This window comes from Glandiceps talaboti, chromosome 23 (assembly GCF_964340395.1).
Source record: "Glandiceps talaboti chromosome 23, keGlaTala1.1, whole genome shotgun sequence".
In the NCBI taxonomy this organism is placed as follows: Eukaryota; Metazoa; Hemichordata; class Enteropneusta; family Spengelidae; genus Glandiceps; species Glandiceps talaboti.
Window position 1 is genome coordinate 13,312,988 of NC_135571.1, and position 23,215 is coordinate 13,336,202.

At 36.2% G+C, this 23,215-nt stretch overlaps 3 protein-coding genes across 3 annotated transcripts; 2 read left to right on the forward strand and 1 right to left on the reverse strand.

Annotated features, from left to right (window-relative positions):
* Window positions 1–550: 550 nt before the first annotated feature.
* Window positions 551–5,205, reverse strand: LOC144452825 (uncharacterized). Its single transcript, XM_078143989.1, has 6 exons — window positions 5,181–5,205; window positions 3,802–4,033; window positions 3,412–3,468; window positions 2,178–2,330; window positions 1,654–1,888; window positions 551–1,408 (listed from the first exon to the last, which is right to left on the reverse strand). Exons 2-6 carry the CDS (start codon window positions 4,024–4,026, stop codon window positions 1,014–1,016), a joined length of 1,065 nt encoding a protein of 354 aa, XP_078000115.1. The 5' UTR covers window positions 4,027–4,033; window positions 5,181–5,205; the 3' UTR covers window positions 551–1,013.
* A 3,172-nt stretch (window positions 5,206–8,377) lies between these two features.
* Window positions 8,378–15,630, forward strand: LOC144452960 (uncharacterized). Its single transcript, XM_078144195.1, has 4 exons — window positions 8,378–8,617; window positions 11,877–11,933; window positions 12,459–12,638; window positions 13,818–15,630. The coding sequence occupies exons 1-4, from the start codon at window positions 8,384–8,386 to the stop codon at window positions 14,184–14,186; spliced, it is 840 nt and encodes a 279-aa protein (XP_078000321.1). The 5' UTR covers window positions 8,378–8,383; the 3' UTR covers window positions 14,187–15,630.
* A 1,115-nt stretch (window positions 15,631–16,745) lies between these two features.
* On the forward strand, window positions 16,746–20,032 carry LOC144452772 (uncharacterized). The gene is made up of 2 exons (XM_078143924.1): window positions 16,746–18,282; window positions 19,953–20,032. The coding sequence occupies exons 1-2, from the start codon at window positions 16,746–16,748 to the stop codon at window positions 20,030–20,032; spliced, it is 1,617 nt and encodes a 538-aa protein (XP_078000050.1).
* Window positions 20,033–23,215: the final 3,183 nt, after the last annotated feature.

Sequence of the window (23,215 nt, forward strand, 5' to 3'; positions counted from 1 at the left end):
AACACTGAATATTAAATGATACCAAATATCATATATGGAATACCGCTAAGAAACTTTTACATCTAAATGTATCTTAATGATGCCAAACACCATACATGGAATATCGCTAAGAAACTGTTACATCTAAGTGATACCAAACACCATATAATGGAATACCGCTAAGAAATTGTTACAACTAAGTGTATATGTATACCAAATGCCATACATGGAATATTGCTAAGAAACTGTTAAATCTAAGTGCACCAAATACCTACCATATATGGAATACCTTTTATACTGTTTCTGAATGCACCAAATACCATATATGGTTAAGAAACTGTTAAATCTAAATGTATCTCAATGATACCAAATATATAGAATACAGCTAAGAAACTGTTAAATGTAAATGTATCAACAAATGAATTCACTAAAATAAGCTACGTGTTAAGTGTCAATGCCGATGATGAACCAGTACGTTTCTCTCTCTGGATAAACACTGTAATTAAGATACAGAGATTGTTGTATGTAAAGATGATAACATTTCAAGACAGTTCATGCAATGATTTAATTATTCAAGGAGACTTTTGATACTAGCTTAGCCTTTTGTCAGTCATTGTTCTTGTTTTTCTTCAGATACCACAGATTATCTTTTATAATGTTTTAATTTTCACTAATTAAAAACCATACGATACTTGAAATCCGATCACTTGTTATTCGACCTTTGTTACAAGCAAGCAAGTACATGTTCAAGAATTATATTCCAAGAGTCCCGAACCCATCCAACACCCAGCCCACCGGCACTGTACAATATCTTACCCACAACGCTCTCTGATTGGTATGCTTGGAGGTTCCTTATTTTACAACTTTTTCAATAATCCATACTTTTCAACATTTTAAGCATAGTAATTAAGTTTAATTAGAATGGGATGGTTACTGGAGGACACCTTAATTCCCTGTTGAATTTGTAGTTGAAAAAGAAGCTATTTACGTAGTATCACAGCATCATTCTACACGTGTTATAGGATAAGCTTTGTTTAAGCCTGCACGTCTTCGTTATCAACCAGAGATGCTTCCATATTTTCGGTAACCGTAGTATCCGAATAACTTGGCGGTGGGGATATTTGTTTGTCTTCGGAACCACTGGCTCCTGGTTGTCCTTGGATAGTGGACTGGTCTTGGGATCTGTTCCCTTGACCAGATTGTGGCCGAGTTTGTGGTTGCATCGATATCGGTTGTGGTTGTGATGGTGGTGGCTGAGTTACTGGTGCCACTATGATTGGCTGTTGTTGTGGAAACATCTGTTGCTGTGGAAACATCTGTTGCTGTGGATACATCTGTTGCTGTGGATACATCTGAGCACATGCAATTGGCTGCATCTGGCCATGTAACTGATTGGTGACGACTTGTTGCTGTGGGGATGTTAGACCACCTGTGCAAAATAGATCGAACGTGGTAAAAGATCAAATTATATCAAAGCAAGAAATAGTTCTCTCTTCAACATGATATTGAAATAATTACTTTTAAGCAAATCATGTAACATTTATCACATTTATATTATAATTTGGGGTGTTTAGATGTAATAAGTATGTGATAAAATCTATGAACGATAAAACATTTTTATAGTTCATAGTTTTTATCACATATTAATTGGTGATAAATGACATGAAGACATACTTTGTCCTTGAGTTCCTAAAGCTACTCCTGGTGGTGGCATTGGCATGCTTGTTGGAACCATTTCAACAGTTGCCATGGGGATCTGCTGTTGTTGATTTGGCACATAATATAAGTTGATGTCTCGTCTTTGTCCACAACAAACTGCTCGACAACAGAATGCCGACGTGATGATAGCGATAACAGTCTCACCGCATGCAGTTATTGCAAGTAGCGAGTTCTCTGAGATTCGTCCATTCTGAAGACAGAATAAAAATCAGATTTTTAATTGACCACAAAGTGGTGTGTGTACCATTAATTAGAAGTCCTCTAAAGTTAATTCATGTATTTGTATAACTGCTTGTCTAAAGCCACTTCATTTCATATTCCCCTAAAACGTACACATATTGTCATTGATTGCCATATTTTAACCTTCCTGGGTTTCACTGATCCCGACTTCAAGGTCTTGTCAAGTTCAATTGAGCACTTCTTCATCAACACATCACAGCGTAGAATCAAAATTAACGTCATAAATATCAATATCTTACCATTTTTGGGCATATGTAATCATAGGCGTCATAGAAACAATCATCATAATGGTTGGAGTTGGAGTCATAAATTGCAGCACGAATTGCCATACCTAACAGTACGGTTCCACTTAATGATGCAGATGTAATTGATAAAACCATAGACGTGATGATCTGAAAAAATAGAAATTATGACTGTGACATATATCGTATTATACCATGTATGAGCCAGAATCAACAAAATATACTCTGGTAGTTTTACATCACACTAAACGCTCGTTATGTGACGACAACACATGTTTATATCATTTGTTGTGTAGTGTTCGAAATACACATGTGTCAAACCGCTTAATATTGATTTTACTTTCCCTAAGTTTTAAAAAACATTACTGGCGATGATATAATTATATTGTTCCCCAATATTTTTCTTCACTCAGCTGGATAATACTCTTAAACCAAGGGTTGTCACTACTCGTCTTGTGACTCGTAGTGACAAGGGCCCCTTAGGTAACTCATATTTTCCTTTGCAAGGAAGAAGATTATTGGGAAATAATATATAATTGTACATGTCTGACACAGCAATATCAATACAGTAATCTTCAAATTGAGACCGTCAAATACAAATATATTTTCAAATTGCACCTTTTCTGGATATCTACCGTCTTCATATGCACACTGTCTCAGTTGTAGAATTAATGTAATCTGACATTGTAATTTAAGAATATTCTGTCAGTCAGAACATGGGAATACATTCATCCTCTGTATAATAGCTACACAAAAACCCAGTAAAAAACCTTCATTAGGAAGCCTTGGTTCTGACAATATCCAGAGTGCCCATCCAGTGTTTGTGAGTTAATTTGCTGTCCTCCAGCTCAGTCAATGAGATCCAAACACAGATATTGATTAATGCCATTATCATTCCAGTGAACCAGGTTGAAGTTGGGAAATAACCAATACCTTTAAAACTCGGAACATGGTGGCAGCGGTGAGATTAAGTCTTTAAAACATTGATTCGGGGACTAGTGTCCCTATCACATCTGGCAGCATTTACATGTATTTAAATCTTCGTTTTTCGAAATGTAACGGGCAAGGGTCACGTTTTAGAGAAATTACATTGAGAACGGGTCACATTTTGAGCAGGACAGAATCGCGAAGGGTCATAACTGCCCGGGCCTGATTTTCTCCTTGTAATTACTGAAGACTGTTTTATTATATACTTCCTAGTGATTGCAGTAAATGAATGAAAAGGACTTACATAGCAATTGGTTTTCTTAACAGATGACACAACTCCAAAGCATCCAGTCACAATGAACTGTTACAAAAATACAAATGGGTAAATGTTTGATAACTACACAATATAGCTATGTAAACGTATTGTTTTTTTTAAAAACTGTAATTGCGAAATTGATGATATTGATAACTTACATCATATCAAAATAAATGAGAGATTTCTCTACGATAATAAGAGCCTTGGCAAAATGATTTAGCAGAATTGGGACAAGTGATCACTAGATCATTATAGAAATTTAAGCATGGGTTTGTAGCCTCTGCTTTGTAAAAGAATTATTATGCCAATGAGTCATTGCCCCATTTCAAACCTAATCGATTTTCAGTAAGGACACATATACACAAATGCAATTCTTACCAAGACTCCACACCATTGTCCAGTCCCTGGATATGCTAAATATGATCTAAGCCCAATCCCAACTGATCCAAGAATTATGGCAATACCACCACATATCATTTGACAAATACCAAAGGCAAGTGCTGTTTTGTGAGCAAATCCCTGTCGTACAGTAGGTTTGCCATAAACCTGGTTGACAACTGGTTGTTGCACAACGGGTTGCGGAATGACTTGCTGGTGTTGCATGTTGAAGCTGTTTGAGGAAGACATATGTACGTTAACATGGACATATTTCTGCTGTTGTATATCAGTTATATTGTTATTTATCAAACGGTTCCGCAAATATAAAATTAGCTCTTAAGAATCACAACTTTAGACATTAAGGACATTCCAAGTAAAGAGTGTCATATCTGTATACTTTTGTAAATGGTGTTACATGCATATGAGTGATTCTTTTGTGCTGAGGCCTTTGGTTTAATACACACAGAAACGCACAGACAGACAGACAGACAGACAAACAGACACACACACACACACACACACACACACACACACACACACTTTGAGCTAGTAGAGAGGTTTCAATGCGCGTATTTACGTGTGTTCTATATGCATAGCGCCATAGTCACATGATTTGAACCAACCCACACATACATTCTGTATCAGACACAAGACGATGCGTGAAAATGGCGGGCTACATGTAACTGTTTCTATCATTTCTTCTTTTAAATGTCGTATTTTTATATCAATCGGAAACATAACTTTAAGCTTAGCTAGCATAATTGTAGCCTCGTTTTTATTTCCAATACTTCTTTGTATTCTTTCCTATGTTGTGTGAAAACATTTTACGTTTATTTTTTTTATGCATTCGGAACACAAGGTTTGCAAATAAAAACAATGACCGAGAGCGATGTAGTGAAACTGCTACAGTACTGCATCTACTTTGAACTAATTGCTCTGTTTTCCGTTTGCATCGATGCGGGAAATATTGCAAAAATACCGAAAATGCGCTTTGCCTTCACGACAGAAGATGCCAACGTGCGCTTGCACAGTACAGTGTCTTTCACGTTTGTGTTCTGAATGCATAGCAAAGGGTGTACGCCTGCACGATACTGCTTCCGTACGCGTACACGTTCTGTGGTGTCTAAACCTCTCTATTGAGCATGCCCACAATACGTCTGACCCCGTCAACTTTGTGTTTTTGATAAAATAAATCATTCGTTAAACAAACGCACGTCACATTCAAACGTCAAGCAAGTCAACATGAATTATATACCGATTGAGACCTTTGAAGACATGTTATATCAAACATTGCAATACATATTATAGAAACAAAGATACAGTTGACTATATGGTGATCGGGGAAGGGTATATGTGAACAAATCGGGAAATTTTCCTACCTGAATTTACCCACACTCAGTTGTGTTTGAGTACAAAGAAAGTATGTCATCATAGGACCACTTAGCTTAACACATATATTCAACTATTTCACAGTCACGTGATACAGGTATCAAGATCTTATGAAATATACAAGATTTTTAATCAATACAAAGTAAAAGTAACACAAATTGTAATCGTCCTTTAATTAGTAAAGCATACACGTCATCGTTAAATTCGATTCTAGGAATCACAGTTTCACTTGTAACTTAGGGGGCCTGGTTTTGTTGATAGTATTTACTAAACGTCTTAAGAAATGCGCTGTGTGTCTAAAGGGTACATGTACGTTTGTATAATGGAATGCGAGAGAATAGTCAACTAACGACAACGTATAAAACTAATCTATCTGGAACTTCAACTGCTTTCCTTTTTAAAACTACAGTAAATGGATTAGCAGCGCTTTATCTAAAATTTTGCATTAAGTACTTGCCGCTCGTTTCCTTATTTGTTTATTTAATTTATGCACACATCCTGCACTTGTACGATGTCACAAGTATGTTGTAAGTGAACTATAAAATCCTGAGGTCATAGACATACAGGTAACATATTTATCCTGTTTCTCTGATTTGTTCTGATTCTCTGTGTTTTCCCTTTCTGCACGTGTTTTCCCATTCTGCGTGTTTTTCCGTTCTGTGTTTTTCCATTCTGTGCTTTCCCATTCTCTGTGTACATGCAGCATTCATTGATTTCCACTGGTTAGATTTCCATAATATCAAGACAAAACCTAGTTTGTATATTTTATATATTTCTATATTTCATTATCAATTAGAGATGCTTCCATATTTTCTGGTACATCTATAATGACTTGTGACTAGTTTAATGGCAGTGGTGGTGATGACTGTCATCATCTATTGGTATGACGTAGCTCAATAACATTTCACTAGCACTTCTTTCTCAACGCATGCGCAGTTCCGTATGCACACGTGTAGGTAAGTAATTCAGGATTTCATTTTTCGCAATTCCTCACCACACACACACCCCATTTACCTCATACGTCCTGACTGCTTTGATATAGCAAAACCGACACATAGCTTGATTTATCTCATCTAATGTAATGTCGAGGATAATGTTTCAAACACTTTTACTTTGTGTTTGTGTCTGTGTCGGTGTCTGTGTAACGTTTTAATGTGGCGTACCAGGAAGCACAATTAGAATCAGGTCACAGATGTAATCAACATTGAATATGCGATGGCTAGTGTTAATGCATCGATCACCTATGTATCAAGCATGTACATATTTTATATAATCAAAATATATTGATTTGGTTTGTATAATTTCAAACCGTGTAGAGCATACCACATTTCCAAAGGGTTATCCAAGTTGTTAAAAAACCGTTAGTGTATGTCACGTTTTTGTTTAGAAATAACATACCAGGAAGTAACCGAAGCGTACGACTGAATTAGTTGGTGTGTGTGTGTGTGTGTGTGTGTGTGTGTCTGTGTGTGTCTGTGTGTCTGTGCGCGTCTGTGTGTTTGTGTGGTTTGCGTTTGGGTTGGGTTTAGGATAACCTAACGTCTAAACACCTTTCAAATATAGCACTGGCAGACTTTAACGTTAGTATTACATGACCTCTCTTGACCCTGTCAGATTGACTGAGTGTTAATATATTACATGTGACATTATCAGTGAAAGCATATTATATATGGTTATAATTTATGTCTACTTTTCATTGGACACTTGTAGAGAACTAACAAAGGCAAAACAGGCACATAATTTTTTTTAAAATTATTATAACGTGCGTCATTTTCGATGTTTTGGCCCATTCATACGTATGGGCTCTAATTACATCAAATAACCCAGATATAAACTGAAATTGCCCCCCCCCCTTTCATGTATGTTAGTTTGCATTACTAAATTGGGAAATAAATGTAATAATATCGTTAGCTGTATTCATCAATTGTATCACTTAGTGCTTAATACACGTAGCACACATTTATCAAATATTATCATGAAAATGTATTCTCCTTTAAACATAATGCAATCAGACGTAAACTGATGCATTCCATGAGGTAGCCAACTCATGGCTAGAAGTACATGTACTATTATATATCTACCCTAATCAAGTACTAGTACATGACTTAGATTGAAGCTCAGACCACCATGATAGAAAACAGATGTGCAAAGCCTATTGTTTGTAAGTGTGAATCGCACGATTAGAAGTTGGTGATTGCCTGATTCGACGCTCACAGTGTCCTACCTCAGACCACGGTCCCAATAACTTCAACCTATTGTGTTGAACTCTTCGTAGTTTGCCTATTGTCCGCTTGTTGTGAATTCTCTTACTTACAAACCCGCCATATTGAATGTTGCATCATGGGAAATGTGATAATAAATACTAATAAATTGGTACTGTAAACAATACGTTTACATTGTTTGCAACCACGAATGGTCAATTCATATTTTACCCCGACTATTGTGGGAGGTTTTTTTATTGGTAGCTCCAGATTAGGTATTACGATAACCACAGATAATCCCATTGTCCTTTGCGTCTGAGCATGCTCAGTCTGGATTGCAAGTTCCCTATTACCGACTTGGGCTCCAGGAATCCTTCTAGTATATTTTAGACAGACGCCATAAGAAAAAATGTTTCAAGGAACGTGTTGACGTAATTATAAACAAAATTGAAATTGCTCATGGGGGTGGGGAATCATAAAGTGGGCTGAGATTGAGCCAGGTTAGCTGGTATTAAATGCAATATTCAATACAGCAACAAATTGGACATTCTACAGTGAATATAACTCCTCTGAAGAGATTGAAATGAAATGATTTTGTATTACTTTGTGAAAGAGTACAATATACTCATTATAAGGCGGCGCAGAAATATCGAGCGCCCTCTTTTGGAAAGCTCCACACCCCTTAATATTATCATATGCTAGACCTATCATATTATATGATATCATAAGAAATGGGAATCACCAAAATATAATTTAGTAAATGTAACTAAGCAGAATAACACCAGTGTATTAATATGCAGCAAATTTATCCACCAAGAAGTTTAATTCGGTTTGACAATTGCTTGGTAAGAAATAATTGCACAATAATGGTCAAACTTAGATATTCAACATAACGTAGTTCTATCCATAAATTAGTAAATTCACGTATTATATATTTTGACTTGTCATAATACAATATTTTAATATCAAGCACATTGTTATAGGTGTACACAATGGAACAACTGGATGCCATGCTGCAAACATCCATGCAACAAACGACATCACCAACTGACACTGCTCTTCATAGGAAAGCTGTTTTAAAACAGGGGTTCCCCAAGAAGGCAGCATTTACATTCGGCATTGGTCAAATTACCTTTGGTGTAATCGCTATAGTTCTTGGATCAGCAGGACTTGGATTAAGATCAGCACTATCTTTTGGTGAGACGGGACAGTGGTGTGGAGTGTTGGTGAGAAAGTAATTTATAATTTCTTAAATCGATTCCATACAGAGTATTATATATATATATATATATATATATATATATATATATATATATATATATATATATATATATATATATATTTATATATATATATATATATATATATATTTATATATATATATATATATAAGATTACACTGATTGATAAGGACTGCATTGTTACTTTTCCACTCATGTATATTAGTATATATATAATACATGTATGATATTTATTTATATATAATACATGTATATATAAGTACTATAATCGTGAATCACATATATATATCAGTGTGTGTATTATATATATTATATATACATGAGTGCAAAAGTAATAATGCAGTCCTTTCATATATATATATATATATATATATATATATATATATATATATATATATATATATATATATATATAAACTATTATAAACTATTATAAACTATATATATATAAACTATTACGCTCTGCCACTGCGGTATAGAGCACTGTCTTAGCAGATTAATACTCACCGAGTATATATATATTTATACCACTGAGCTTCTGCCTGTAAGTACCATCATCGTGAACATATATATCTAGAAAAATATTTCGAAGAGACTGAGTTCCTCTTCATCGGTGGGTCTCCAATTCTGTCAAAGAAATCAAGTTCTGTCACACAGCTGATGTTATTATTTTGGAATAATAATCATTTTGCATAATTGTTAAGTTCGGTCAGCTGTTGAATACTGGTGATTACTGGTTGGTATGTTACTGTTTTCGATTGATACCATTGATATCTCTATCTAGGGTTTTCATCCCCATTGACTCATGTAATTGCCGGAAGTTTTATCTGGTGTGTATATTTTTCTATTCTTATAATCCTGAAGTGTTTGATTGAGTGAGATAGTCCGTTGAAGTGAATTGGTACTGGTTCGTGCGTATTTGTTGTTTTTTATGATTTGTGATAATATATATAGTGATTCTGCATTCTTGTGTATAGTGTATCTCCAGTTTGCAGTCTCCATGTAGGAACAGATGGCACACCGTTTGTTTTGACAGTGTCTAGATCTTGATCAAAATATGGGTAATTCTTTTCGGAAAGTTCTGTGGTGCTTGTAATGTGTCTGTAATGCTTTACTCTAATGGTTTTAACTACTCATTTAGTCTATTTTGGTAAACTCTTGGATTATTCGCATTTGTCTCATTTAATTTTTACGTATTGTTTTTTTCAGCCGAGCATTTCAAAATGATATATGTACATAGTTGTATTGTTTACTATCAAGCATCAGTCAGTCAGTCAGTCAGTCAATCAATCAATCAATCAATCAATCAATCAATTAATCAATCAATCTGTTGTAAAGACTTGTTGTGGCATGTGAGACAGCACGGCCATCATTGTTACAATTTGTTGTAAAGACTTGTTGTGGTATGTGAAATAGCATGGCCATCATTGTTATAATTTGTTGTAAAGACTTGTTGTGACATGTGAGACAGCATGGCCATCATTGTTATAATTTGTTGTAAAGACTTGTTGTGGTATATGAGACAGCACGGCCATCATTGTTACAATTTGTTGTAAAGACTTGTTATGGTATGTGAGACAGCACGGCCATCATTGTTACACTTTGTTGTAAAGACTTGTTGTGGTATGTGAGACAGCATGGCCATCATTGTTACAATTTGTTGTAAAGACTTGTTATGGTATATGAGACAGCATGGCCATCATTGTTACAATTTGTTGTAAAGACTTGTTGTGGCATGTGAGACAGCACGACCATCATTGTTACAATTTGTTGTAAAGACTTGTTGTGGCATGTGAGACAGCACGACCATCATTGTTACAATTTGTTGTAAAGACTTGTTGTGGTATGTGAGACAGCATGGCCATCATTGTTACAATTTGTTGTAAAGACTTGTTGTGGTATATGAGACAGCATGGCCATCATTGTTACAATTTGTTGTAAAGACTTGTTGTGGTATGTGAGACAGCATGGCCATCATTGTTACAATTTGTTGTAAAGACTTGTTGTGGTATGTGAGACAGCATGGCCATCATTGTTACAATTTGTTGTAGAGACTTGTGGTGGTATGTGAGACAGCACAGCGATCATTGTTACAATTTGTTGTAGAGACTTGTTGTGACATGTGAGACAGCATGGCCATCATTGTTACAATTTGTTGTAGAGACTTGCCGTGGTATGTGAGATAGCATGGCCATCATTGTTATAATTTGTTGTAAAGACTTGTTGTGGTATGTGAGAGAGCACTGCCATCATAGTTATAATTTGTTGTAGAGACTTGCCGTGGTATGTGAGACAGCACTGCCATCATTGTTACAATTTGTTGTAAAGACTTGTTGTGGTATGTGAGACAGCACCGCCATCATTGTTACAATTTGTTGTAAAGACTTGTTATGGTATGTGAGACAGCATGGCCATCATTGTTATAATTTGTTGTAAAGACTTGCTGTGGTATGTGAGACAGCATGGCCATCATTGTTACAATTTGTTGTAAACACTTGTTGTGGTATGTGAGACAGCACTGCCATCATTGTTACAATTTGTTGTAAAGACTTGTTGTGGTATGTGAGACAGCACCGCCATCATTGTTACAATTTGTTGTAAAGACTTGTTATGGTATATGAGACAGCACGGCCATCATTGTTATAATTTGTTGTAAAGACTTGTTGTGGAATGTGAGACAGCATGGCCATCATTGTTATAATTTGTTGTAAACACTTGTGGTGGTATGTGAGACAGCATGGCCATCATTGTTACAATTTGTTGTAAAGACTTGTTGTGGCATGTGAGACAGCACGGCCATCATTGTTACAATTTGTGTTTTACAACACTTGTTGTGTTGTGGCATGTGAGACAGCTTGGCCATCATTGTTACAATTTGTTGTAAAGACTTGTGGTATGTGAGACAGCACTGCCATCATTGTTACAATTTGTTGTAAAGACTTGTGGTATGTGAGACAGCACGGCCATCATTGTTACAATTTGTTGTAAAGACTTGTGGTATGTGAGGCAGCATGGCCATCATTGTTACAATTTGTTGTAGAGACCTGTTGTGGTATGTGAGACAGCACAGACATCATTGTCATAATTTGTTGTAAAGACTTGTTTTGGCATGTGTGACAACATATCCACCAAAGGAATTAAGTCTATAATTGGGTTCAAACAGTAAATATTTGTCCGATGACTGCATATTATATTTATCTTTATTTACTATATATCTTATATGTGTATTATTTTACAATTGTAGTTTATTGTGACCGGGTCCTTTGGAATTGTGTCATCGATAAAGAGAGCTAATTGCTACGTGAGTACTTATTTGTTAATTCTTACCGATATATCATTTCGCAGTTTATTGTGCACCTCGATAAGTGATTGTGTTCCTGAGAAAGAATTTATCATATACCCAGTATATGATAAAGATTATGTGCATAATAAGATTATGTGCATTCTATTTTTGTCAAACTATATCTGACTTTAAGTTATTTTTGTCGATTGTCGTGCATACAAATTACTCTTATTATAAAAAATTTGACATATTTATTATAATGAAAATGGTAATGTACATGTATTTTCTGGAGGTTAATTCTGTTGTGTAAACCAAAGTAACCGAGTTCAAACATAATGTACAGAAATAATGTGCTGGTCTTTGTCACCAAAACACGTGTCTTTGACTCGTTGCGGCAAGTCATCTTCTCTCACCTGTTGTTTTCTCAATTGAGCAAAAAACATGTTTGAAAGTAATATATAAGTGTATATATGATATTATACTTCTTTGTATTGTAATTTCTGGTTCGGATAGTGCTAAAATATCGATTGCTTTTTTATACAGATTATAACGTGTATGGTACTATCAATCATATCTGCATCATTAAGTGGAACTGTACTGTTAGGTATGGGAATTGGTGCTGCAATTATCAATTCACAACCCGTTTTTTCATTCAACATTTATCCTCCTGAATTTGATTGTTACCAGATAGGCAATAGCACTGAATACATATGTTCAAATATGGTAAGGATATATGCTAGTTTCATATATATATATATAAATCTTTTGACCCTGCACATATTTGACACCAAAATTGATTTTGCCTCGCGCTCAAATTACAGATCGTAGATTCACGACGTTTTCGGCCACCAGCTGGCGTTACAGGTCTTAAACACATGCTGGTGCACAAAATGGGTAATAAAAACGATAGGTTTTGACGAAAAAATGTAGTTTTATAAGTCTCGTGGTCTCGTGTAGATTGAAATCTCGTGCATGGCATGTAGCAATTTTGGTAGCAACTGCGACGTGACCCCGTCGCTTACCCTATATTCATTCGTCGCAACTAAGAAATAATTGTTTAGTATGAATTGCGCAAACAATGTCAATGTTTACTGCCATTTTTATCGTACACGAAATATCTTACCTATTTTAAAACCCTGACCAGAAAATGAACAAAGGTCTTTTGGGTTCCATCCATGATTTAATGTTCACTGTATTTATATATGTATTTATAGTTGTTCTGTACCTAGTGGAATTACCAATTTCTAGTTAAACTACTTAAAGTGGTTATAGAAATGAGAATTAGATATTTATTTTGGATTTTTAATTATAAAATAGTTTTATTATGGCTTCCTACTTGAAAAATTAATATGAAACAACATAGACCAAATATGTGTTTGTAACTCAATACACAGTGCAAAAAGCTCAAAATATGTTTTGTATATACAATAAAAAATATTTTACACAATTAGTATGCTTTTTGCAATATGTATTGAGTTACAAACACAGATTTTGAAATTACATTTTGATCTTCTGGCCAAGATCAAGTTAAAATTAACTTGAACATAACAGATGTGGTAGAATCTAACTATAATCAGTTTTTATGTCTTGTGTAAGTTAGATAAGATGGGAAATGCAAATAGTGACTATTTTAATATGTATTTCAATTGTTTCAATAGTAGTAATATTTTCATTAGAATTCAAAATCAATTCAAATTTATTTGGATGAATTTCTCCAATGGCCTTTCGTTCCAAATTTATATTCTCAAAAGCTTTACAGGGTCAAATAATAAGAACAACTTATTCGTCAGCCTAGGAATCATGGATTATGGAGGCTCACTTAAGGAGAGTCTGTCTACATAATCAAGTCTAGATTGGCCAGATTGGAGGGATAGTAACTTTTCATTTTGATTTCATCTTTAGGATGGCAGAATTGCAGTAAACTCTTTACTCGCCATAACTGCCTTTGCTGAGGCCATTATTGCTAGCGTCACAGCAGTATTCTGCTATAGAGTAGTCTGCAGTAGACGGAAAGGAATTATTTCTTTATGCTATACTAAAAGTCAACAACAGCAACAAGAGATTCCCTTGGCAACTGACCAACTGATCCCAGCAAATCCACAAATGCCATCACATGGAGGGCAATCAGCTCAAAACTCTGGCCAAGTACAAGCAGGAAATGGTGACTCAGAAGGCCAGCAAAACTCGTCACAATCAACCTATTCAGATGCAATTATTACTATTCCAGAAAGCATGGAAGCCTCTCTGGTTGATAACGAAGTACAGGCTTAAACAAATGTCATTCTATTTGACATATAGACTTATATCCATGCTCCTATGCAGCAATATCCTGTAATCTATCGCTGCCATCAATGGCGGCCATATTTTGATTCCTTCCTTTCCGAATTGTAAACAAAATGGCGGCCTCCAGCCATGTCTCACTTTACAGTGTAAATATATGTGATACTTATTTTTGCTATGAACTTAGACGTTACTGTCATCATGGGTGGTGGCTGAACCATAAACAGTTTCATATCAATGAGGTGCATATTAAGTAAAATGCTTTTGTTTTTCAATTTGAAAAATCCAATATGGCCCCTTACTGATTGCTTGAAACCTTTGGCAGGAAGCAACAGATAGAGATATATATATAATTATCAGACAAAGCTGCATAGAAGCTAAGACTTCTATCCTGCACATGAAAACTACCTTAATTTCTCTTCTTTCCATGCAAATGAGATAAAGGAGTTGAAAGTGCATAACGTTTGTATTTTATTTTATTTTGTTTTATTTTATTATCATCATTAGTAGTATTACTGTTGTTAGTATTATTATTGCTATAACAAAATATTTGGAGTTCTTTATAGGAATGCCACTTGGTAAAAAGTAATATAAGGGTCTAAGCTCTACGTACCTTGTTAACAAATGTGGTAGTGTGACAGCAAGATACGTCTTCATACAGAAAGAATATGCAGACCAGAGCCCTCGCTATTTGTGACTGGAAAGTCATCGCAAAGGGGAGGTATTAGTTCTATCGTGTAAATCATCATACGTGCTTGGCATTACAAATGGTTAGATGCAAGTTCGGGAAACAGAATCACCTTGTTTTTTTATTCATAAATATAAATTTAAACCCGTTCTTTCCTGGGGCTACGTCGAATTTCCTTGTCACTTGGAAAGATGCAAAATGGACACCAAATCATATCTGAAAACGAGGCTGGCGGCCTGTATCGTCTGCCTAGCCACAGCATGTATATCTTACTTAGATGTGTAAATTGTTAGCTAGCATTTACCATGCTCATTTTTAGCTCTAAAAACAGCTTCCATTTTTTCAAAAACAAAGCTGTAAGTTGGTTGATGATAACTAACGTAACCACGGACTTCTGCCTTTAGTGTTTAACTTGCAATACAGTTGCTGCTATCAACTTAAAGGAAGAGTCCAGTCAGACTTATTTCTGCCTTTAGCACACATGTATTGATTACTGCTATCAACTTAAAGGAAAAGTCCAGTCAGACTTATTTCTACCTTTAGTACACTTGTACTGTTTACTGCTACCAACTTAAAGGAAAAGTCCAGTCAGACTTATTTCTGATTTTAGCACACTTGTATTGATTACTGATATCAACTTAAAGGAAAAGTCCAGTCAGACTTATTTCAGCTTTTTGAACACTGGTATTGATTACTACTATCAATATATATATATTATTCTTGGTGATAAATGTGTATATCGGTAACTTATCATCAGTAACTTTGAGATTTTGTAAATACATCAGTTATATTGATCCGGCTTGGTTTGGTAATTGGTAATTGATTTACGAGTGTGTTTGCACATACATTGACTGCTTGTGGTCAGACTGTTGTGGAAGATAATGACATCACTGGTTTATACTTCTGAACCGATCCCTTTTGTTCTGCACTTCGAATTCTGCTGATTCAATATATAAAATATTAATTAGTCACAATTATTAAATTACCTTGCTTAACAAATTCCCAGATGTCACCAAATATAGTTTTTGAGTTTACTACCAGAAATGCCGAGAATGTTATGTGTATGTATGTATGTATGTATGTATGTATGTATGTATGTATGTATGTATGTATGTATGTATGCACGCACGTACGTGTGTGTATATATATATGTATGTATCATTGTATGTATGTATGTATGTATGTATGTATGTATGTATGTATGTATGTACGCACGTACGTGTGTGTGTGTGTGTGTGTCTATGTATGTGTGTTTATGTATGTATGTATGTATGTATGTATGTATGTATGCACGCACGTACGTGTGTGTGTGTGTGTGTGTGTGTGTATGTATATGTATGTATGTATGTATGTATGTATGTATGTATGTATGTATGTATGTATGTATGTATGTTGACACGTTTTACAAAAGTCTTGAACTAAAACTGTGCCTAAAGGATGGCTCATATCTCACAGCTACCACTTCCCTTGTATTGCCCCCCTAAAGCTTACTTAATATATTCAATTAATCCCAGAGTACTACCAGTCATAGATTATTTGAGTTATAGTTTGTACATTAACGTTGCCACTCATAATATGATTGGTATCCCAATTCTGCTCCTGACGAGCTCCGTTTACAACACTCTAAATGACTAGCCCTATATTACTTACCCTGTTTACTGTTACACCTCAGTTCACTTCTTAGTCGTTGAGGAGCCTGACGTCATATTATACTTTGTTCCAGGAAACGTTGAATATACATTAAGGGGCCTGGAGTACCATGTCACCTGTCAGGTAAGGTGTTAGAAGCTGGGTCGAGGAACGTAGTTGACTGGCAATTTTATAATAGTGCCTGGACTCAGTTTCATACCCGAAGCCATAAAATGGGTGTTTTGTCGATACCTCCTATGATTTTCCTGATGATTTTGTTCAATTCCTATTTTACTGATGGGGACCAAACTAGAGTGCTGATTCTTGGAGGTGGTGTAAGTGGTATCAAAGCTGCTGAAACGTTACTTGAAAATGGCGTTTCTGACTTTCTAGTCCTCGAGGGAGACGCCCAGATAGGAGGTCGACTGAAATCTATGGATTTCCATGGCACAACGATACATCCGGGGGCTAACTGGGTCCATTTTGCAGGCGCTAACGACAACATGATATGGACTTTGAGAAATGAATATGACTTGGTTGGTGTATTGTCAGATTTTGAAAACTTTGCAACAAGGTCAGAAAGGGGTGAAGATGTGACGGGTGAAGCAAAGGAAGCAGCTAAAAGACTCTCTTTAACCACTGATACGTTGGATAGGCTTTACAAAAAAATTTGCGCAGATGACTGTCTCAGAACCATGTCAGTTCGTTCCGGTCTCCAATATGCAGGCTGGAATCCAACAACAGCTGTAGAACACGTGATTGAATACTTTCAATATGATGCCGAATTTGCCGACCCGCCAGACTTGACGTCATTAGACAGTGTCTTAGAACTTCTAGATGCAGTCCCGCAAGCAGACTTTTTCGTGACTGACACCAGAGGTTTTGACCTTTTCCTTCGTGATTCAGCAGAACAGTTTCAGGATAAGATACTGACCAATAAAAAGGTCAAACTAGTTAACTGGGAGACCAGCAATGATGAGATAACCGTTACTACACAGGACGGTGCAGTATACACTGCAGACTTTGCCTTATGTACATTTAGTATAGGAGTTCTTGAGAGCAACGAGGTTGAGTTTTTCCCGCCATTACCTGACTGGAAAATGTATGAAATTTTCAAATTTCGAATGGCATGGTTTACGAAAATCTACCTGAAGTTTGCTGATGATGTGATTCCATTTTGGGATGGTACAGAATGGGTTTTGATTGCTAGTGCACGGCGGGGATACTATCCCGTGATTGCGACGGCGCTTGCTGAGAAAAAAATCTTACTTTTGTTAGTCACAGGTGACGAGTCCCGCCGAATTGAAAATCAGCCTGTTGATGATACAAAGTTAGAGGTTATGCAAATGTTACGAACTCTTTATGGTGACCTGATCCCAGACCCTGACGACATCTACGTCACAAAGTGGGGTATAGATCATCTTCAGTTGGGTAGCTACAGCAACTGGCCGTCAGAAGTTACACCTGAATGTTTCGAGAGACTCAAAGCAGCAGTTGGCGGTCGACTTTACTTCGCTGGTGAGGCTACCCATGAGAAATACAATGGCTATCTACAAGGAGCATATCTTACTGGAAGAGATCGAGCTTCTGAAATCATTGCCTGTCTTGGTGGTCGTGAACCTTCTAAAAAGAAACGTGCTACATCCGTTGTCAATGATACCGGTGGTCTGACCTGTCCACTTCCTTATAAACCGAAAAACAATATCGAAGGATGCACTTACTCGAAAGCGAACAACTATCGTGTGAATGCGTCCATCGATGACGGTTCTTGTAAGTTTGCAGGCGCCCCCAACGTCCAAAGTAGTCATGTACTTTCGTTTGTTTTGATCACGTGGTTAACTTGTTTCTGCTGGTAGATTTCTAGTTCCATATTTTGTTGAATCTAGATAACGTTAGTTAGATTTGAAATCAAACAGAGGTGTAAAATGTCGTTTTCTGACAGAGGTATAGATAAACTTGGTAGTGAACTGTTATATTGCATTAAAATGTCATTGCAATTCTACTAACGATAACAGTATACTACTTTTAGGCCATATAAATGAAAACAAATCGCCATTTTGATTTTTTTTTAAATTTGATATTGTGTATAGTGCCCTTTTGTTAGTGTTACTAGGGTATGACCATGGACACTAGAATGATGGAAACAAGAAGTGTCCATGCTGTTATTGTTATAGACTATAATCATTTATAAGACATCATTATCATATAACCTTCAGTGATTGGCTTAGATCGTATCACGTGGTGTGGACTGTTGATTCATAGGTTAGCTTGAACAGTGTAGGAGGTTTATTCTATCCATAGTTCCAGATCAGGTATTACGATAACTACAGTAATCCCGTAGTCCTTTGCATCTGAGCATGCTCATTCTAGATTGCAAGTTGCCTAAATCGTAACACCACAACAATGATGAGTTGGTTGGTCAGTTAACATTTTTTTTTCAAAAGTAAAAAAAAAAGGTAATAAGTGTATGAGTACATGTTGGTGATACTTTCAATTCATAATTGTGCTTTAATAGTCTGAATAACATAGTAATGACAGTCAAAACGAAACTTTTAACCACTCGTGTTTTATTAAATTTCCTGAATGTTAGCAATAAACGAGAATGTTAGCTAAGATACGCGCTCATTGAGTGGCAATCGTACTAATCCTACCATAGAGGGCGTCAATTTGCCAGCGTGAAGAAATAAAGGGTCGGTCAGGTTACGAGAAACAGAAAAGTAAGTAAGGCTAATTCGTAATGGAATTGTGTTCTCATATTCTAATTGGAATAGCCTACAGACTCGTCAGATTACAAAACATACAAAACATTATCAGTGCAACACACCACAGGACTTCACAGATTTCAACAAAAAGTTTGAAAAGACGACGAGTTCAGGATGAAAACGGTTTGCGATCCATTACTGTGTTAGTTCTTGTAGTAGACGAGACTTAGCACCACAGTCACCTGTGAACTAATATTCTATTCCAGAATGGTATTATTCTAGTCTAGGATGACCATAATACTAAATAATGACGTCATTAAAATCGGAACAGTAACCGGTAACGGTATTTTTTCTTTTGAAATATTGTATATACCTAATGACGTCATTATTTAGTATTGTGGTCATCCTAAACTAGAATATTACCATTCTGGAATAGAATATTAGCTCACAAGTGACTGTGCTTAGCACTGAGTTAGAGTCACGGCACCAACGTATACATTTTAGCTAATGGATCCCAAACTATTTGTATCCTGAATTTGCCCTATACCATACCGCAGACAAGTTAACCTTCTTACCGTCCAAGGAAGCAAGATTTTTTAAGATCAACTGTTCGTGAATTTTATATTATTTTATATTTTGGGAGCAAAATTCTCCTACAATTTGACAATCTAAGAGTAGAGTAAAATAGATGTACGTATTGTATTGAATTGAATTGAAAATGGAAATGTATTTCACCAGATAATCACAGAATTCTAGCGAGGGTCATGGAAATAGTTCCAGAGGAACCAATCAAAGACCGTGTACCAAAACGTTCATGAACAAAAATACATCTGTGAATAGTGATGAAGATTATGTTGGTGGTAAAATGATAGAAATAGACTGTACAGAAACTCTCTCGATGTAGCAAAAATAAATAAATAAATAAATAAATAAATAAACAGCATATGCATCCAGAAAGGAAGTTATTGAGGCAAGTTAAAGGGTCAGGAAGATGTAGTTATTCCCTAAAAAAACACTGTTTAAGTTTCACCTTAAATATTTGTCTATTGTTGGTCTTTCTTATTCAGTGTTGTGGGCACAGAATTCCAGATTTGGATACCTGCATGTTTAAAATTGCGTTGGTTAATTGTGTTTGCTTTTGGAATCGACAGGTTATCATTGATTGTAGCTCTGGTCGGATAGCTATGGGACAAAGGGTTAGTACTGTAGTGGTCGATAGTTTGTATATAGCCATCTTATTTAAATTAACGTCAAAATATTAACATGATATGCAATTTTAAAGTTTACGGAGTTTGTGAATGTCCAGGTGACGTTGAGTTGACGTAGCAAAAAGTTGAATTTTTTATGCCAAACGTTAATCTTAAGCATTTCAACTAGTAAATTCACGAATGCCATGTTTAATTTTTTTTTTATCAATAATCTTTATTCGTCCAAATAAATTCGGAAATTTGTTGAATGGTCGCCACAAGAACAGCGCCCTAGTGTTGAAGACGCAGGAAGAAACCCGAGTACCCGTACGAGCTAAGCGCTCGGCCACCGACAACCCATAATGTCGCCGAAAGCTTACTGGCGTCGCGTCCCCGGGTGCCTGTAGTTGGCTAGGCTGGACTCAGCGTACCTCATGACTTGAGAAAGTCGGATTTTTCCCTGCTTTTCAGGTCCAGATATCCCGTTTATTATTGGAAGCACGTTTTTCACATGGCAGTCTGTTGCTGAGGGGCGGAGCAGTCTTGGTCACATGGTCAGGTAGCTATAGCAACACTTTTCTCCCATAATGCTCTCTCTCGCTGGACACCGTGTAGTCAACATCGTGTCCAACATACTCTTGACATAATCTCTTGGTTTACCGTCATTTTCACTTCTTTTCTGTTAAAACCTACTTCTTCCTTTAGGGAAACGTTTTCTTGTGCGCCTTTCTGCAAGGTTGGGTTGTTGGTTTCACGAATTGGTCGTGATATTTCCAATTTCTTGGGTTGGCTTGTATCGTGGTCTAGAGGCGCTGGCAATGGCGAACATGTCTCTACCCAGTTTTATAGTGTATGTTCTGTCATACACAAAGTCATTGAAACAGCTTGGTGCACAGTATAAGCTGAATATCCCACAATTCTCTGATTTGTACACTCGGACATTGACCACTTCATTTTCAAGCAAATCTCACTAGTGTACACGGTTTGTGAAAACATTTTCCACATTTTCAAACCACACAATTATTACTGGCGTGAGTTTCTGAATACCGATTTTTACCAATACAGATATCAGTGACTTTTGATGGAAGGAGAAAGCTATTTCTGAAATAACCGACTGTATCGAAAGCGTACAGAATATTGACAGTGGAACTAAGGGAAAAAGTTGCACCTGTTATGACTCCAATGAGGATATTGATTTTTTTTAAAGTGTGCAACAAAAGAAATTTACATGTTAAAACTCTTTACAGATCAACTATCTAAGTTGATGATTATTTGACGTTGTGAAGTATTTAATTTACAGCACGTGTAAAATTTAGCTGTTGGATATCTGTTTGCAAAATTTGTAACTTTCCTTCTAATTTTTAAGCATCCTTGTTCGATCTAATTTCCTAAAATTACTTTTTCCTTCCCGGCCACATAAAATCACTGAAATCAGAACCAATGTAAATGGGTAGTCAGAAACTCATCAGTAACGATTCTACGGTTTGGAAATTTCAGAGATATTTCCACAATACCCTGTACACTGGTGAGAATTGTTTCAAATTGAAAGAGCCAATCCAAATCAGAGGATTGTGATTATCATATATTCAGCATACTGTGTGATGTAACGTAGAGGGTTTTTCACGCTTATCAAAGGCTTGCTAACGCTACCACTTATTAGCTTTCCCAGGCATTCTACCCATAGACCCTCCACCTGCATGGAGGGTCTATGTTCTACTCTAGTGTTTTAGGTGTTAAATAACAGAGTTTTTCGTGTCACAATACTTTAATTTTCAACTTTAATTTACCTGGACAAATCTTCCATTATATTGTTGTATAGTGAAATAAGTTATAATTCGAGTTATGTCTTTACATTCATCGTTCGTTTTCGTATTAAAAAAGACAAAAAGTGGCTTTATTAACATTTTCTGATTTGAGTTGACGTTAACCATCCAATGGGGAACTTGCAATCCAGACTGAGCATGCTCAGACGCAAAGGACTATGGGATTTTCTGTGGTTATCGTAATACCTAATCTGGAGCTACCGATAAAAAATAAACTCCCACAATGGTCAGGGTAACTATGAATTGATTATTCGTGGTTGCGAACAATGTAACAGTATATTGTTTACAATAGTATTTATTATCACATTTCCCATGATGCAACATTCAACATGACGGGTTTGCAAGTTCCCTATTTACACACTATTTCATGACTCTGTAGTCGCGGAGATACTACCAAAGGCGAAATACATAATACAATTTAATGGATACACATACGATTTTTACGAGCGATACAATATTAGAAGTAATTGGATATGAGACCCTTATCAATGCTGACCAGTCATCTCCACCGAGTGTAGACTCTCTTACAGTCCTCAGAGCTTCGCATCACTAAAATGTGGTTTGTTTTGTACTGTGCGCCCTCATCGATCACACATGGCTAACCTTTCATTGATGTGTTAGTGCGACGCTCGAGCTTCCCCTAACACGTTAACGAAAGGTTAACCCTATGGACGGTGATAGATAAGGGCGCACAGTACAAGGATATTGAAGTACAATTATTGAGTAGATATCAGTACATACAAAACAACCCATATTTTAGCGATGCAAGGTCTGTACTAACAGAGTCTACGCCGAGTGATACAATAGCAGCACACAATAGTCAGGTACTAAGACATACATGAAGAAAGTGAAGTTTTGATGAAGCCACACACGATTACTCAACATCCACATTTTACTTCCAGTAAAATAAGCATAACTAAGAAATACAAAAAACTTCACTACAAAACACAGCTCAACTTCCCATAGATAGTGTAGTTCCTGACGACCGTGT